Source organism: Falco naumanni, chromosome Z (genome assembly GCF_017639655.2).
Source record: "Falco naumanni isolate bFalNau1 chromosome Z, bFalNau1.pat, whole genome shotgun sequence".
Classification (NCBI taxonomy): domain Eukaryota; kingdom Metazoa; phylum Chordata; class Aves; order Falconiformes; family Falconidae; genus Falco; species Falco naumanni.
In genome coordinates, this window is record NC_054080.1 from 1,601,630 (window position 1) to 1,619,801 (window position 18,172).

The 18,172-nt window shown below is 40.0% G+C and overlaps 1 protein-coding gene across 4 annotated transcripts in view; it reads right to left on the reverse strand.

The window, feature by feature from the left end:
* The window catches only part of SSBP2 (single stranded DNA binding protein 2), a 191,853-nt gene that overhangs the window by 54,458 nt on the left and 119,223 nt on the right, over positions 1–18,172 (reverse strand). For 2 of the 4 annotated variants that reach the window (XM_040580645.1, XM_040580646.1), the window contains exon 5: positions 13,303–13,392. The exons of the other annotated variants lie outside the window; for them this stretch is intronic. In XM_040580645.1, the coding sequence (XP_040436579.1) occupies positions 13,303–13,392 (90 nt within the window). The remainder of the gene's footprint in view (positions 1–13,302; positions 13,393–18,172) is intronic. 4 annotated transcript variants of the gene reach the window in all.

The window sequence follows — 18,172 nt, forward strand, 5'->3', positions numbered from 1 at the left end:
CAAGCAAACACCCACCCACCCCCCACAAAACACCCAACCCCAAAACAAAAAACGAAACCGAGACAAAAATCAGCAAAAGAAAAAAAGAACATGAAGAAAACAAAGTAACAGGCAAGAAGGTCATATTTAACCACAACTTAGATGGAGATGCCACCCGCATTTGAAATCATGTCACACAAACTGCAGCAACTGCAGAAGATTCTGGTAACTCTTTTGGAGAACAGCCAACTAAACACATCTGTGAACATCAGTATATTGTAATTACCGCCTTCAGGTACAAAATTCAGTAATTTGGTATCACAAAAGCATCTTGGAAGGCTGCTGTCATACAGCTGAGACCAAAGGAACACCAGCAGAAGCTTCTGCTGAACTGGGTGACAAAAAGATGCCAGGGAGGAAAAACCTTTTGTGTATAAGTCACCACAGAATATATGTATTTATCAACTTCAAAGTGAAAAATAGCCCCCATCTAAAAGGAGAAAAGTACTAAAAAAGGAAAAGAACAAAAAAAACCCCCAAACAACTATAAGAGACTACACAAAACAAAATCAAGATGTGAAATGTTAAATTTTGTAAGCTCCCCACTCTTCCTTATACCATCCTATCATGCCACATTCTTAAATACTTAAAAAGAAGTGCAAGAACCTGAATGATGGTGCCACACACTCCAGCACTTTCTGTTACATTCCTGCTGAAGAAAGGATCCAACTGTGCGCAGGGAGAGTAAAGGGTATCTTATAAACTGTGTGTTTAATATAATTTTGCGAGTAGTAACAACGTAAAAAGCTTGTAAAATAAGATTTTCCTTAACCCCTGGGAACACAAGGGGACAAGCAGATAACGTATTTCTCTGTAGGGAAGTCTCTGAAGAAGCAACACTGAAGCACAGTAGTCTCACTGCCATCATTTTGATTCCAGTGTTCAGGACAAGTGATTTCACAGAAAATACCCACCAAGAAGCTGGTGACACAAAGGCATAGAAGTTGGCATGTTTCTCTGCCAGTTCTGCAATTCTTACTCTGTCTGTTTTTAGCTGTTTGGGTGACTCTAGAACACGGTGTGTTTTAGTTTTCTTGTACTTAATACTGGTGGAATAAAAACATGTAAAAGATGGTGTTCTACTAAGTATGACAGATTTCAACAAATCTTGTTTTTCTTTGAATTTATTTCCCTTCCAAAAGCTGGGAATATAATTTCCTTGCTTCCAGACTAGTTTTCGGGGGGTGGTGGTGGTGGGGGTGGTGTGTGTGTGTGTGTGTGTGTGTGTGTCGCACTGACATTTTAATTCTTTTTTCACTCATACCATCACATTTATTGACTACATTTTGCCCCACATAAATTGCCGTTTACCAAATATACAATAATCCACAGTCAAACAACTAATCCTGAATATTGCTGACATTTCAATTCGTATTGAGACTGAATTCCTAATGAGATTGAGTTTACCATAAATGTCCGTACCTGTTCCATTACATACATAGTACGTGATACCCTGTGACTCATTATACTGGACAGCACAACCTCAGGTAATGAGCACCCCCCACCAGGAAAACAAATAAATGTAGTGCACAAAGAATTACTGCCGTTAGTGGGGCATGCACACATCTGCTAACTGTAAAAATACCAAGAGCAAAAATGCCAGTAAACAAAGCTCGGGCTGAGAATAAAATGGAATTAATACTGCTTGAACAGGAGAATCCTGGCATGAAAAAACCCACCTTACTCAGTCAGGGTTGCTTAAAATAACAATGCTCGTCGGGCTTCACGTTCACAGCCTCCCAGCTAGGTGTACTAAAAGGATTCTTCAGCTCAGAAAAATATGTATTTGTCTGGTCAAGGCAGGACAGGAGTACGTTCTCAAGCACACCTGGTTTAAATGCCTACAGTAAAGGCTGGTGCACAAAGCAGGGCAGTAGCTCAACCAAGTGTCATCCAGCCAAAACAGACCCTCCGAGGCTGACTGGTTTGCAGCAGGGTGACTTGCCAAGCGCGATGTGTGGAAGCCCCAGGAGGGATGTGCCCCAGATGGGCAGTCCTACAGGAGATCCCACAGAGGGGAAGGTGTTTGACATGTCTCAGGGGCTTCAGCACAGGGTCAGCCGCGCTCAACCGGCCACCAGCAAGTGTGCTCACCTGGACACCTCTGCCTGCTGCGCACCTCTCCTCTGCCCCAGCCTGGGGCAGCACCACCCCGCTGCGGGGGCAGTGGTGGACGGTGGAGATCAGATGGACAGACAGCATCATCTCCAACAACAGCTCTATCCAGACCTGGAAGAGGATGCCCATGCCACACGCTTACCGCATTTCACATGGCTTAAAAAAGCAGAGGAACGGGTTCTGCTTGCACCAGGCAGTGATCTGCAAGGGCTCCCAAAAAACACCTCTAAATTAATGGGTTGAGATGCAAACAAAACCAAGTGACAACTGATCTTCAGCTTTTTTTTTTTTTTTTATTGTAACCTGCATTATCAAATTTAGAACAATCTCCTTAGAGTGTGTATGTCAATACCCAGAGAGGCAGATGATGCTCCTAACTGGAGCACATCTCTTAGGGGAATAACGAGAGCACACCACAAATTAAAAAACACAAGGTGAAACATAGTTTTAGCACTCAGTATAGAAAAGGACTGAAATGGTATTAATTGCTTTGGGTAATTCAGTCACCATAAGCAGCACAAACTCTAAACACTACTTATCACTAGGAGCTGAAAACTGAACCACAGAATTAATTTGTACACACTATGACAAATTATTTAAAATTAATTGTGCTATTACTTGAAGAGCAGGTATTGTGAGAGGGTCCAAGCTGCCAGCATCAAGGTCATAAGCCAGATGGGAATTCTCATAATGGCCGAATCTCTTCATTTATTCACTTAAAAGACAAGAAGGGAAACCAAAAATCTTTGTTCTCCTCTCATCCATTAAAAAATGAATTCAATTGCCAAGTGAGATATTCTGCCTCTGAAAATAAATTAATACTCATTTTTTTTTGGTTTTCAAACACAATTTCTGGTTAAAGGGAGTGTCAAAAAAACCCTATTTGTGGTTGAAATGGTAAGAAATAAGACTGCCTGATATTTTTATTTCACTTTCTTACGGTAGCAGTACTGAAAAATGACTGGGATGTAACATTAGTGTATCTCCTCAAGACTCCTGTATTTTATAAAATGGTTTAGAGGTGCTGTACAACTACTGCTGGTGTGTGTGCTTCCACTCTCACTGAAATGGGGTTTTGTACTCTTCAAGAATACCAGCGGTGAACCATAACATATGTGTGAATTGAATTAATCGAAGTTAGTTTACAATTCATATACTTGCATTTATTTAATTTCCTCTATGTTTTTTTGCGGACATCAATGGCCATAACAGTCACCACAGCATGTAAGACACTCTTCATTAACACATTTTAATTCTAACCAGGACTAAACTAAATTAGCTCTCAAAACAACACTTGTGCTGGCACAGCCTGCTGATAAGCACAAACATGTAACTTACCCTCTGTGAAGCTCAGACAGGCTATCATCTATTTTTAACAAAAAATTATTTCCCTATTCAGCTGCACTTTACTGTTAAGTACACAACCATTCTTGTCTTCCTTCACCCCCAAATGGCTACCAAAATGCTAGAGGTCTTTGTTTTATACTTTGCTAAAGTAATTCAGAGATTTGGGTTACACACTACACATCTCGCAGTTTACTAGCAGGAGTCAAACTACCTGTTTCCACTTAGACTATTTCACATAAAAATAGTGTTGGACTCTCAGCACTGAGCCTGGATTTCTCTCTGCATTGGCCCTTCCTGATAATCAAACCTATTTCCACGAGTAAGTTCTTCTCTACGTTTCACACGAAGATACCTGAAAAAATAATGTATGTATTTATGGTTTCCTAAGAGCAGCCCAACACGCTCCAGTAACCTCTAAACAGCTACAGTAAGAGGTTTGATTTAATTTAGAGTATAAAGCAAAACTAATGATTTTTTAAAATAATCAAAAAGCCTTCCACCAGACATCCATCTTTTCACATCTAAAATGCCAAAAGTTACAACACCACGAGCATTTCTGGCATCCCTCGTCAAGAATTACAGGACTTACTCCACCATATGACAGAATATTGCAATATATACCTTGCACACTCTGCATAGGAAAATGAAGAAATAAAACCTCTTAAAAAGCAAAATAAAACAAAAACACAAAACCTTCTGTCCTGAGCAGTTCTCTGTGATGCTAAAAGCAGGATCTACCCACACACCTGGGTACTTCTCCAGAAGTTTGAGAAAGTAAGTAGTACTCATTCGGATGATCAATGAATCAATGATCTTTAGGAATTGTACTGTTATTACATCTGCCTCACATTCTGGGAAATATCATTATCTCACGCTCAAGAAGATTTAGCAAGTGGGAGAGAAAGCATCTAAGTTCTGCACACGGTATGTAATGGAAATTGTGAAAAAAACAGAATTTTAGAAGGGCTATTACCCACATGCATTTTAAACCAGGTAAACAGGTTTTACATTAATTTTTATTAAATGCAAATACTACAGAAAATAAGAGTATTTCAAACCTGACAAGCTAAAACTAAGACATCAAGAAGTATCACCTATTTTCAAAAGATAAACTTTGCTTTTAGAATTCCAACATCATACACACAGATCACTAAGCCTGAGAAAGCATTTTCTAACATTTAGTAAACCTTGTAGTTACCCCTGATAATGATATATGATTGATTTTGTGGAACAACTTTGACAATGACAAGCTGGAGCTTGTTATTCCTGCTGTTATATTTAATAAATATATTATTTCAAAGCTACATGCATTGTCATCATCCAAGGATTTTGGCTTCAAACCCAAGCACCTGTGGCTCATGTAAAAAGCGAGAGTCAGACTACGACAGGAACTGAATTAACCTTAGCAAAAGGAAGCATCATATATAAATGACAACCCTTCTGCTACTCTTTAGCACCACTTCAGCAGCAATGTATTGACAGTTTTGGCGTATGGTCAGTACCCTTACATTTCTGAGGTTTCTCTCACAGGTAACCTGAATTTTCAGGGTAAGGTTATGAAGTTCAAAACAGACCTCCTAGGTAAACGACTTGTGCCTAATTCCAGCTCTTCCTCTGCACCACTCTGTAACTAGCTGTGGGTCTGCAGCTGCTTGAGATGTAGATGTGGAAGAGGAGGCTGGGGAAGCGTGGGCTCAGAGTTTATTTAGCTACTCAAGCTGAGCAGTTTTAATTTGTTCCAACAGTTATGAGCAGTAAAACCATTACCACAACTGCAGGACAGTATTATCAAAGCCAGCAGATGTCGGACACCTTCATCTTTTTGATTTTGACTTTGTTCCTGGTATTTAAATGAACAAAAAAGAGAGGAACACACACAAACTACTTACAGATCTTTCTAGATGCTAATCTCCTTTCATAGAGTCTAAAAAGTCAAACTAAGGTATAAAATTAAAACATTTTAAAATACAGTATGATCCTGGCAATGACAAAAATGCACAGATCCCAATTCTGTGAAGAATTAGACATATGCATAATTTTATGCAATTGAGTATTCCCAGTGTCAGTCTGTTATACTGGGGTGGACACATTTAACAAACAGCAGAGATTCCAAAAGTACAATAAAATTCTTCTTACTAACATTAATTATATAAAGGAGGGGGGGGGGGGGATCCCCTTTAAATTCTATTTTGAACACTGTTCAAGGCCCACCAAAGCTGCCAAAGCTGCTAGCTTTACTCACAAGCTGTATTTGTAGCGCTGGTGACATGCATTCACTCACGGTAATACTTCAACGACCCATGGGGCTTTCCAAGCTTCTGGATCTGCTCTGCTCGGGGCTCAATTCTGTAACTTTTCCCTCCTTCACCTGCAATTATCTCATTTTCCCCACTGGAATTTAGGATGGGTGTACACATGTAGCAAATCTAGCTAATTTTGCAGTCAAGCTCCAGGTGGTTCTTAATGATTTGTACACTTTACTTCTTAAAAAAAGTACAAGGTAATGCTGAAAAAGTGAGGAAAACATGAGGATCAGCAATGAAAGGTGCTACCAGGCAACTGCGAGGGTGTTAGGGGAAGACAAAAGTTGAAACAGTTCAAAGGGGTTTAAAAAGAAACAAAACATTTTTGAATCAATATAGATATGTATTACGGTACTGCAAAGACCATCCTGAGAGATGCCTGCATCTTCTAGTTTTAGTCGTGTAATTTAGCAGCTGGAATTAGGAATCCTCATTCCTTGTACAAAAAACAACCCCTGGGTGAACAATTCGTAGAAGCAACACAGCCACTCCAAAATGGCTTTAAAGGGACGCTGGAGGATTTCTCCTTCCACATCTTCCTTACTGCTGGATGCCTGTTCAAATGAGCAATCAGGGAGGATGTTCTGCGAGCATGAAGGGGCTGAAGCAGAGCATCACGTACCCAGCAGATCCCTGGCCAAAGTAATATTTTCAAAGGTACTAATACATATGAGCTGCATTAAAGTGAGCCACAAGGACTGAGCGAAACTACAAATGCACTGGTTTAACCACAGCTGTTGTGGAATCAGAGGAGATGTAAAGGTGCCATCTGTATTTCTTTGGGAGACTTCAACAAGTAACTTCTAAAAAGGAGCAGATATTCTACACTGCCCCTTGGGAAACAGCTCAATTACCATTTTGCTTGCTAGTCCTCTTGGGGATAAACAGCAAAGATTTAACTGTTTTGATCAAATGCTGCATTCATCAAATCCATAATACAAGGTCTATTTTTAAAAATGTATCATACCATGACTTTACTACAAATATTGTAAATATAAGTATAAATTTAAATAGTACATTATAAAGATATTTTACAGCCTTACACAGAATCTTACGAATCTATTTTCTTTCTATATACAAGTAATTCACTATTTCTGTTTCAAAACGTGAGCGGTGCGTGTCGTTACCGATTTTTAAGTCACCACCTTACTTTGCTTATTTTCACTGTCTACACGCTCTTTAAACTTTTTTATATACCAAAGAGTAATGCTAGGCAGGAAAAGAAATGGAAAAGGTCTTTTTGCTCCTGTCTCTTACTGTAATGATGCTCGCCTAAAGCATTAGGTCAGCTCTACTAAAGCACAAACCACCACCTGGGAGGACCACGGACTGAGCCAGAAGGCGAATGAACAATTGCCACTAGATGGCAAGACAGCCCTACGTTACACTGCTGGGCTGGGTTTGGGCTGGGTTGGGTTTTTTTTTTTCCCTTTATATAAGAGCAATATGTAACACTTGTATTTCAAACATGGTGTCCACACGTTTTTCCCCTGATGTTCCAACTACATGCGACGATCACAAATTGGTGAATGAAGCGAGCTACTTGAACGATGCCGTTACAATATACATGTACTATTGAAATAAGGTTTAGCAGTAAGCTTTTAACAAATTTGCTGGGGAAAAAAGGAAAGCACTTAGAAGAAAGAGCACTTATATGTGAAAAGGTATAGTCAGTGGCAGAATCTAACTTTTTAAAAAATTACCAAGTGAACTGTCAATCAGCAAACAACCTGCTTCCTCCAAATCTCAGTTGGCACTTGGTGAACTACCTATTCCGCAGTGTCTCTTAGGTGAGTGAGGTACAAACCCCAAGCTGTTGCCTGCCTGGGTGCCTCTAAAAAACAGACAGGTTCCTTATGCAGATGCAGACATGGCAAACTTTTGTCAACCATGTAGTAAAAGAGACAAACATAACTACGGTTAGAGTAAATACGCATTTTAAAGTTTCCTGTAATTGCAGTGCAAAAGAAAGCAGCTAGGGTCAGATATTCAGCAGTGCTAGCTGCCGCTAACTTGGAGAAATAACATGAATTCCACTGGATGAGAACCTCAGCGCTTCCAAGCAACCTGGTCTACAGAAGACGTCCCTGCTCACTGCAGGGGGGCTAGACTCAGGTGACCTTAAAGGTCCCTTCCAACCCAAACCATTCTACGCTTCCAGCTCTGTGTTTAGGTGTGTTAAAAAAAGAACAGTAACTAAAATGCAAATAAAATAATATGAAAACAATACTTTCATTCTGTTTAAAAATTAAAAACACTTCAAGTGAACACATGCTCTAAAATCTCCCCCTTGCCTCTGTTTATTTGCTTGCTAAAGCTGATACTGGCCACAAAGATCAAATAAGTAGTCTGCAAAAATACAAAGGTAAAGTATATCAAATTTTTTAGCCAGTTGAAAATCAGTGAAGAGATGGATGGAAATGGGCCAGCACTTCACTATCCGAAGAGTAGCGGTTCGCCCCTGAACACAACCCTCACGCTTCACATGGGCACACTGGTGTGTGGCCGTGGAACAAAAGCATATCCGGGCTTCAAAATTCCCATGATGGTATTTCCAAATGTTCATGTCATGAATTTTCTAAATGCATACGGTACCATGATGTGCAAGTATGAAACATGATTCTTTGCCAATCTCGCTGTTCTCAAGGAGTGCGGCTAGTACTGAACGCTTCTAAGACCTTGTTCTGCCTGTATCTAAGAGGGCTTTAACAAGCAACACTTCCATACTGCACAGAACCAGCTGTGGAGAAAAATGCTGGTTGTCCTCAGGACAGAAACTGGAAGTAAGACCGGATGTGAAAATCTGAGTCTTTAAATTCTTGACCTAACCCTCTTTGTTCAAAAGCGGATTAATTTAACTCACCATCAGTGAGTTCTTTAGAACCTCCTGTAAAGCTTTGCTGATATTATATGCACCCTCTAACAACTAGACACAAAGGTAAATAATTGCTACGATATTATTCAGTGATCTGGCTGCCCTACTATTTATTTCAGTATCAGACAGGACTCCAAAAGCAGGGACAAATACTAGGTCACGTTGACCTCTGTGGACGGCTGTATGAAGAAACTAACAACAGAGTAACTCTGATACTAAAAAATGGCATAGAAAATGTCCTAAATGACTTTTATTTTATTAACGTAGTAGCTAGATGCCTTCCTCACAGGGTAGCTCCATGTATGGGACGTGGTCTAGAGGGGAAAATGGGCAATTGTTGATGTAGTTCAAGACCCAGACTGGAGTTAGATAAGCATTTCAGGAATGCAATCAGCCATCTTACCCTTACAGAGTCTAATACAGTTTTACACGAAGAAAGAGAACTGAGATCACTTACCTTGCATTAACCAGGAAAACCATGGGTAACTTAGAAGGAATTGCACATCACTTTTTAGCATCCAGGCTAGGAGTCTGATTCCCAACCATTATCCTTCTCTCAGGCTCTGTATTTAAGACAGCAATTTACCAGAAGCAAGACATCACCCTCACTGAACTGCACTTGACTGGTTATTTCAGCCTGAGACAAAATCAACTCTAAAGCCTGACTAGGTTCTCCTATCTGGAGCTTAAGAGTCCTGCGTAACAGAACTATTGTCTTCGTTCCTTCCGTGGTACCACACACTCAAGCTTTGCTGCTAGTGAACCAAGAACAGATTCAGTTACTACGTAACCCAGTTTATTTCCAGAGTATCACCTATTCTATGTACTGAAAGAAAACGACACACACACACAAAAACGTCGCTATGAAATTTAAAGTTACATGAAAATACAGGCACACCAGTCGATGAAATTGAGACACATTCTAACTGTACATAAAGCTGTTTTCTTGACTTTTCAAATTTCACCTTTGACACTGTAAACAATTCTCTTTTTTAAAAAATAGTATTATTTAGTTGATGATAATAGTTGTGCACAACTCTACCACCTTCCTTTCACTGTATCACTGTAAGGCATTCTGGACTGTCAGCACTGCAGTGATCACCATCCATCACCTGAACCGAAGTATAAAAATACAAGTATAGAGAAAGATACAAGGCAAATTCAACTGCTGGCTTCAGAGCTCCACCTTTGTGGACTACACGTAGAATGCCAGAGACTGCTAATCAACATCAGTGCTCGTGGCCTACGCATACGTGGAAACCTCATCTCACAAGTGCGGAGTTTTACCAGATACTGTCTGAGAAACCATGCTTCTCCCACAGTATTCTACCTCCATGTACTATACTAGCATACTGGATTGTTTTCCTTTATGAAAAATAAAATATATTTATTTTCTTTTATAAAAAATAAAGGTCACAGAAATAATGCTAGTGGTCAGCAGTGCCAATAAATCTGGAACCCAGGTGATGTTTCCCGGTTCCCAGCACAGTCCCCACCTAGGTTGTCACCTTCCCCTGACCTGTCTGATAAGAAGCAGTTGCAGCAGCAAGAGCATCCATTTCACTTACATCCCAGTTGGTGGTTAGTGCCGCGTGCCAAAGTGGAGCTGCACTGCAAAGCCAAGAGCCAGGGCTGATGAGAAATGAAATGACTTTAAATAGTCCAGCAATCCTGAGTTAGCCAAGCAGAGCTGGGAGGTAGCTGCTGTCAACAGTTCTAGCTTAGGCCAATCCAAACATTTTGAGAAAGCAACAAAAGGCATCCTTATCATTCCAGGATGACCTTCTAGATACCTTTTAGGTTGCAAAAAGCTCAAATATTACAGTGTGTTTGTAGTGCAAAGTCTTAGTGAACTAAATAAAGATATAAGCACTATTCTCCCACTGTTACTATAAGCTTCTGACTCTTAAAACCCAGAAATTTTCACTTTCTTAATCTAGAAGTGGTCTAAATTCCAAACCGCCACTGAAAGAAGACCAGCAGTTCATAGAAAGGCCGAAGTTCGTCAGTATTTGGATCAAGACAGATGAACGTATTTCCTGTGATTTGGTTTATTCTTGTGACCAACTGGGATCAGAGGAACTGCAGAAGAGTATACAGAAAGTAATAAAAAGAAAGCACCTATGAAGCAAGTTTGATCATGAGTTTCTCAGTCTTGCTTGTCATTTCACCTGCCTTTTATGGCAGCAGATGATGCTCCCCAGTTTTCAAGGCTCATACACATGGCTATGTCTGCCGGTGTATTTTCTTATCCTGAGATAAATTGACACCGGTAAGGTTCAGGTCTGTCTGAAGGTGTTACAGCCACATACTAACTGCTCCTTGACAACACTCACTTCAGCAGCACAACGCATTCTCATGGACTGTCTGTACCTATGTGCTTTATACACACCTTGCAGTTTCAGCACGCGGGTATGTAATTGACTGGATTCTGGCTTGGCTCCCCTTGCTGGGATTGCTCCCAACCACATCAACGTATCTGCTATCGAACTTGCAGTTGGATTTGCTAACTAGCATGTTATGTCTTTACGTATATTCCTAAGCAGATGACTACAGCAAAAACTAATGGTCTCCCGGAAAATGTCTGTTCTGTTGACAAGGCCATTCGACTGAGGAAAGCAGATCTCTTATCAGCTAAAACTGACTGTAAGGAACTAAGCTTCAGCACCACCACGTCAGAGCGAGACACGATGGCACAGACCCAGCAGTTTCAAGGAGAACTGAAGGGTGAAGTCTGGAGGAGTCCAGACCAAACTGTGCGCTCTGGGAACTGCACCTTGCAAAGACTCACTGGCCATGCTGTTGAACCGATGATAGCTCTGATTAATGTCACAAACTGTAACATGGAAAATGGATTTTCCTGTTTATTTTTGATCCCAGGCCTTGCAAAAAAAGCAGGCTGTTGGTGGGGCTTCAAGTAAGAGTGAAGTCAGACACTGACAGACAAGGAAGGTTTACCCATACTTAACTTCCTATCATCTTGTCTTTCTTTTAATTTTAAAGAACTAGAGTGGCTAGAAGTCTTTTCACGCTTCTAAAAACAAAACTCCCACACCCTCCTCATGCAAAAGCTTTAAAATAGCTACTTTCTCCTCTCTACTTCACATACTTCTCCTATCAGTGTCCCTTCCCCCTCTTAATTGTCTTCAAACACAATAGAAGAAAGTAAGTTTAAATTTTAATTCCTTTGACATTAGAACTGGAGTGGTCGGCTAAAATAGGAAAAAGTGAAATATTTATACAACATTAAATATTAAGATAAAATTGTTTGTAAAAACATCTACTTAACCAGCTGTTCAAAAAACTGAAAACAGAAATAAAATAATTCATCAGTTCTGCCAGCTCCTGAGGATTTTGTGACTGGCAACAGTAAGATATTTTCTGCTTCACATGCCAATTATCTCTTCCTTCACGTATTAAAGGCCACACCTCAGTTTTTGAGTTGATGAAGGAACGAACACGCTCATGCCAGGTTCAGGGTTTCCTTATGTAGGTACCAGTACTGCAGATGGCAGCTTTTCCCTCGGTGGGAAGAGGAAGACCATAGAAAGATCGTTGTCACTTACAGACAGTGTAAACAAAGACTGCTGATATCCTGCCATTTTTGTACAAACCATCTGGATAAAATAAAAAAGTTCTGTTTTTCCAGATGAAGTATGCTTCTTTTGTCTATGTATCTCAGGGAAGAAAGAGAAAGACACTGGTCTCTGCCTGGATTTCAGTACTTGGTTTTTACAGAATGTCCCATCACAATGTTCTCGCCGCATCACAGCTCTGGAAATACAGGTTGTTTCTTTCACATCGTGAGATCAAGTACGCAAAGTGGAAATCTCTGTTCCTCCTGAAGATCTGTTTCAATGCTAGAGATGCTGCTACTTTTTGCTCCTGCTGCACTGCCGCAGCTTGCCAGTGTGGAGAAGAACAGCCCAGCTTTGGTGAAGGGGAGATGCAAGCTCGCCCACAGGAGCAGTCCCGTCTTGAATTACAACTGTTAGGCTGGCCTTGCACTAAAAGCTGCTGGTTTTCCACCACAGTATTCTGTACTGGTACTGTCCAAACTGCTTACTGGGTAGTGAGTTTCATTTATGACAGAACTTAATAGAAGGAACACACGGTCTAAACCCTTGGCTTGTTTTCCTAGGCATTAGGGCTGGGATATTCAGTGTGCAATGAGATGCTCAGTGGGATATTCTTAATTGCCTAGGTCTAATTCCCACCGAAACCTGAACGTCTTAAAAATCTGGCCCGTGGCTTTACCACAAAGCTAAACATGACCAACAATATTACTTTAAAGTTTCAATGCAATGTGTGTATACCATCACAAGAAATTTTTATAAAATTATGTTCAAGCATTTCCAGTTTCCACTCATTACCTGGCACCACTTCTTATCCTTGAAATTTTGAAATGAGTTGTGCTGTACTATTTCATAAATGAAATATCTGTCAGTCAGAGAGAACCCTTCCTTTCCACTTCTTCATTTTTGCAAAAACATAAACTCTCAAGTATAGCACCATACAGTGAGACAGAGATTAGAACAGGACCTTTTCTACAGACTTGTAAACAGTATTATGGAGGATTTTCTATCCTAAAATTCCTGTAACCGTAATTTTTCTTAATACCTGAAAAAAACCCGGTGGTACAGGACCTACTGGCATGCCATCTCCTGGGGGAATGTTTCCTAGCACTGGACTGGGAGCTGCTGCAGCACTCTGAAAAGAACAAAGGGAGAATAAACCTTTGTCATTGCATGGTAGGCATTAAACTCCAAAAAAAAAAAAAAAACCCAAACCAAAAAAAACCCCAAAACCTGACAGAAATGCAGAAAGTAATTCTCTGGATATGTCACAATGTCACTGTTCCATCTGAAGGTAAATTAAAATTGTATAGTGTTTAGTCTTCATTTAAACAACTATAATGATTTGTTAAAATAATAAATGCATGTTGAGGGGAAGGATGCTAGAGATTGCATGGATATACAAACATGCATCAATTAGATAAATCTTGACTAGATTTAAAAAAATACTGCATCTGAGTTCGTCTATTTATATACAGATGTGAATGTAACTTGCACACTTTTTATTGTATTATGTGTATAAACACCCTCACACATCCGCAAGGATATACATACAGCATAAAGAATTTATGCATCTTATCAGCAGTTTCCAAGCACTTTAAAGATAATTTCAGCAGACTCTAATATTCTTTCAGAACTACATCAAGCTTCAAAACAGGGTTCCGTTACAAACAGTACAAGAAAGAAAGCTCGTGGTTCTGCTGGTAACGCTTATGATTTTACCAACCCCCAAAACAACCACCGTGACAAATCAGAAGAATTCAAGCTACGTCTTTGGAAGAGAACAGAAGAAATGGATTTCTAAAAAGTGAATCAGAGGATGGAATTAGTTACCTTTGCAAATCCTTCAGCTGGAAGAAGCAAGGGAAGAATATTGCTTCTGGCAATTTACAAGCAGGAGACCATCACAAAAAGGGAAGCCAAACTGTTATTGTTGTCATGTATTGGAACCTCAATCACTTTTAATTTCTAGCAGTCTTCCTTCCTGCAATATGTTTCTGTAGGGCATAGGGCTGAATCACCTATAAATGCTCACAACCTTCTGCGAAAGTACTCAGGCACACACAATGTACCGAGAGCCACACTTGCAGCCTACTAATGACCTGCCGATACCTGCCCTACCGAATACGAATGGCTTATGTTTATTAACTTATCACTCTCCTGTATGCTCACACTTGATATCCAAAAGATGCAGATCTGGAAACTGCACTTCCAGGTGTTTGGCACACTACCTAGGAAATTAAGAATAATGCTGGGAAGATCTGAAAACTGGCACAAAGAAAGGCTGACCTTTTTAAACCAAGCAGAAAGGAAATATTCAGTTCATGACCACAGATTTTTCAAAGGCTTAAGCTGTGCTGTAGAATCAAATTTCTGAACAACTCGCGGTAGCATATTTAGCATCTAGGCTCTGTGTTCCTTCCAAACAAAAGTCTAAAACATATCATCAAAATACAAAGACTGCAGAAAGTGCTGGCCTCAGAACTGAGCACAAGACTTCTGACTCACTAGAAAACACTGTAAAATAAAGGGTCTTGGGCACTATTTATGCAAAGATCTGTTCTGCAGGACCTGTGTTAAATAAAATAGTCTTTAAATGCAATTGATAGAAAAAGCCAGTCAAGTCAGCTGGATGTAGCAAACACTCCTGAACCATAATATCTTCTTGTGAGAGGCTACCACAAACCAGCCAAACCAATCCCTAAAGCTGCAGCAAATACAGACGGTTCTCCACTAGCCACTGCAATTCTTTGGGCACTGCCTGAAGTTCGCAACACCGGAGTACGATGCTGCTTAATGCATGCAAAACCATGCGACTCCCTGGCTGGTCTCAGGTGCTCCCCTCAGGTCTGTCACAGTCTCTTGGCCTCCCAGAGAGGGAAATAAGCAAGTGGTGTGAATGCACAGAAGTAACTCCTGAAGAAGAAAATAATTTTGTTACCCTTTCTTTCTCTTGCATGGTTTCTGTGACTGTCTGCTAATTACTTCCAGATTATCTGCATTTCCAATGCAAAACAGAAGAAAATGTTTTCAGCTTTTTTTTTTTTTTTTTTTTAAATCAAAATTGATTTATTTAAACTGAGCATCGGGTAACAATGTCAAGTAAACTCATGAATAGGTGCAGACACAGTTTGAGTGAAGTATGCTGGATCTTATTTCCATAGGTACAGGTTTTCTAGATGAAGAATGACAACAGTAGCATCACTGATGAAGAAAATGAATGATGTTAAAAGCCTGAGCATCTTAAAATGTCCAAAACAGCCTGCACTGCAGTCTCTGACTAAGAAGGAGTAGCCCTTTAAAAGGGCACCAATAACAATGACACTTAGTACAGTATCATCCCTCCTTGCACACCAATTCCTGATTGCCCCTATGCTACCTTAGCTGTGTCCATCTATACTGCCTGTGTAATACGCACTCACTGTAATACGTCCAGTGGAGCTGATGCTACAGAAGAAAGCATCTGAACAGATTATAATAAGTCACTGGGCAAACACATCTCAACAGTATGAATTCAGACAGGCAAAATACTCTTAAGTTGCAAGATCTTGGAAGAGGAGCTAAGCAGCACTTCCTCTGATACATGACCTCAGAAGCCTCCCATTCCAGGTTCCCTCCGATCCTGCTCATATTAATTAAACTATACCAGGCATTAATGCATGTCAGAGTGCCCTAATGCACTCAATGCGTCTTAGATATCCTTCTCAACTGCAGCCTCTGCCAGAGCCCCCAAGGTATGAAAGGACGCTTGTAAGAGGAGGAGGAACGACCTCTCAGGATGCAGTGCTCCTGTAGGGATACAGGGATCTGCCCCTGCTGAGCTCATGCCCTGCTGAGCTCAGTTTCCCACACTGAAAATTACTTCAAAAAAGACCAATGGTAAAATATACTCAACCATTTTTAAAAAGAGAGAGAAAGAGAGAGAAGGAAATAATGATTATTCTAAAACAGGGGGAAAAAAGGATTAGAATTGTATTTGTTAAGATCTAAGTTAGCCATTATACCTCCTAACAAGGCTTTGTAAGAAATATACCTAAAGATAACATTTTCATAATTGTCTCAATAGTGGTTTGTGGGATTTTTTAAAAACATATATTTTCCCCCTTATTTTTAAATCTGACTTAGCCCTGATACCAGAGGAACCCAGCTTTGTTCCTCGTTGAACCTCAAAGATGAGCACGGAGCTCTCCCGGAGCGGCAAAATGGGCACAGGCAACAGACATAGCAATGAATGACCGTCAGTCCACCTCACACGTGTAATGAAACGCATTGTTTTCAGAGGTGCTGCCGATTCCTGGAAAGGGGATATGGCCCCAAAGTGACCACTTTGTAGGAGGAATGGGTTTTGTGCAACTTTGTCGATGAAGAAGGAGCCAGATGAAGCCAACACGTGAGGCTGGAGAGCTTCTACAGCCTCCTCAGAAAGCCTGCTGAAGGCTGAAGGACTGAAGTCCCATTCCAGAGAGCTGCCCTGAGGGTGGCCAAAAGATCTGAGCGGTGCTATCAGATGGATATCGTTTGTGATGATGAGTGGGGAAGAAAAGCAAGGTCTCGTGGAGGTGACTACAAAACAAGTGATCCAGACTGATTTACTCGGTCTTGGTTCTCATGGTTTCTGGAGAAAAAGGTCTCAACCAAAAAGGAACTAGCTCTTTGCTTCAGGCTAGCTACTCAAAATTAAACTCCTTTACTAATGCTGGCCATTTGTTGATTGTGGGCCATGATGTTTCAGGGAAGTGTTCAATGTGTTGATTTTAACTGGCCTAATTATTTCAGACTTGATTACACCATGCAGTTCACAGACATTTGGGCAAAACTCTCTCTGCTCTGTGCTTCTGAGTGGGAAGGGGGACAGAACAATGCAACGTTTTAGTGGCCATAACAGTAGGTCAGGTTTACTGACATTCGAAGTACCTCTTAATAACCGTAAAAATATTGTAGTTACAGGCATTCTGCAATAGTCCAGTCTTAGGTGTTACAGAAACTTCAACCACTCTCTTTCATTATGTAATATACTGTTGTGGGTTTGGGTTTTTTTTTTTCTTTTTTCATGTTTGTTTGTTTGGGATTTTCTTCCCTGATGGGCAACAAAGTCCCAAAACCAGAAAGAAATCATTTTGGTGTTTTAGGTATATTACATTTTCTAGCTTGTGCTATCCAATTAATGTTTTAAGAACTTATACCAGGTAGATCAATAAACAAACCTGCAACTGCTGCACTGAAATATTCTTTCTTATTCTATCCTGATGAATTATTCAGTTCTTTTTTCACAGTCCCACAGCAAACCATAGCTTCTTTTTGCATGTATTACAAGTTGTTCGTCATTTATACTTCCATTAGTTTGACATTTTAAATACTTGCAATTTGCTTCCTCTGCTTTTCATGAAAAGATGAAATAGGAAAATCTGAACTGCCTAATAATTTTGTACAGTGTTACCTCCTTAAAAACGGAAAACTGTATTTGCTTTTGTAGCTAAAATACCGTATTATGGTAACTCTTTAAAAATATCAATTAGAATAGTGTACTTGAATGAAACTTATTGTGGTCATTCTTTGCTATACCCAAGCTACTCACGACAATGTGAAAATAGATGACCATACTAAAAAAAAAATAAAACTAGCCATGATTTAGGCTGGTTTTCACAATAAAGACATCACAAAGTAAATGAAAAACAAACAAACAAAAAAGGTTATTCCATTAGTACAGTATCTGAAATATAAAAATCCAGAGAGAATTCTCCAACACATGGGTCATTTTTTGAGACTAACACAAGAAGTGGTTTATGATGGAAGCTCACAGAAGAATTCCATTTGCAGTCAAATAATTTTACAAAGAAAGGACTTGGCTTTGTGTACAAAAATCCTCATCCAGCTCATTCACTAACCCAGGCATTTAATTTCAGGTATTTTACTTA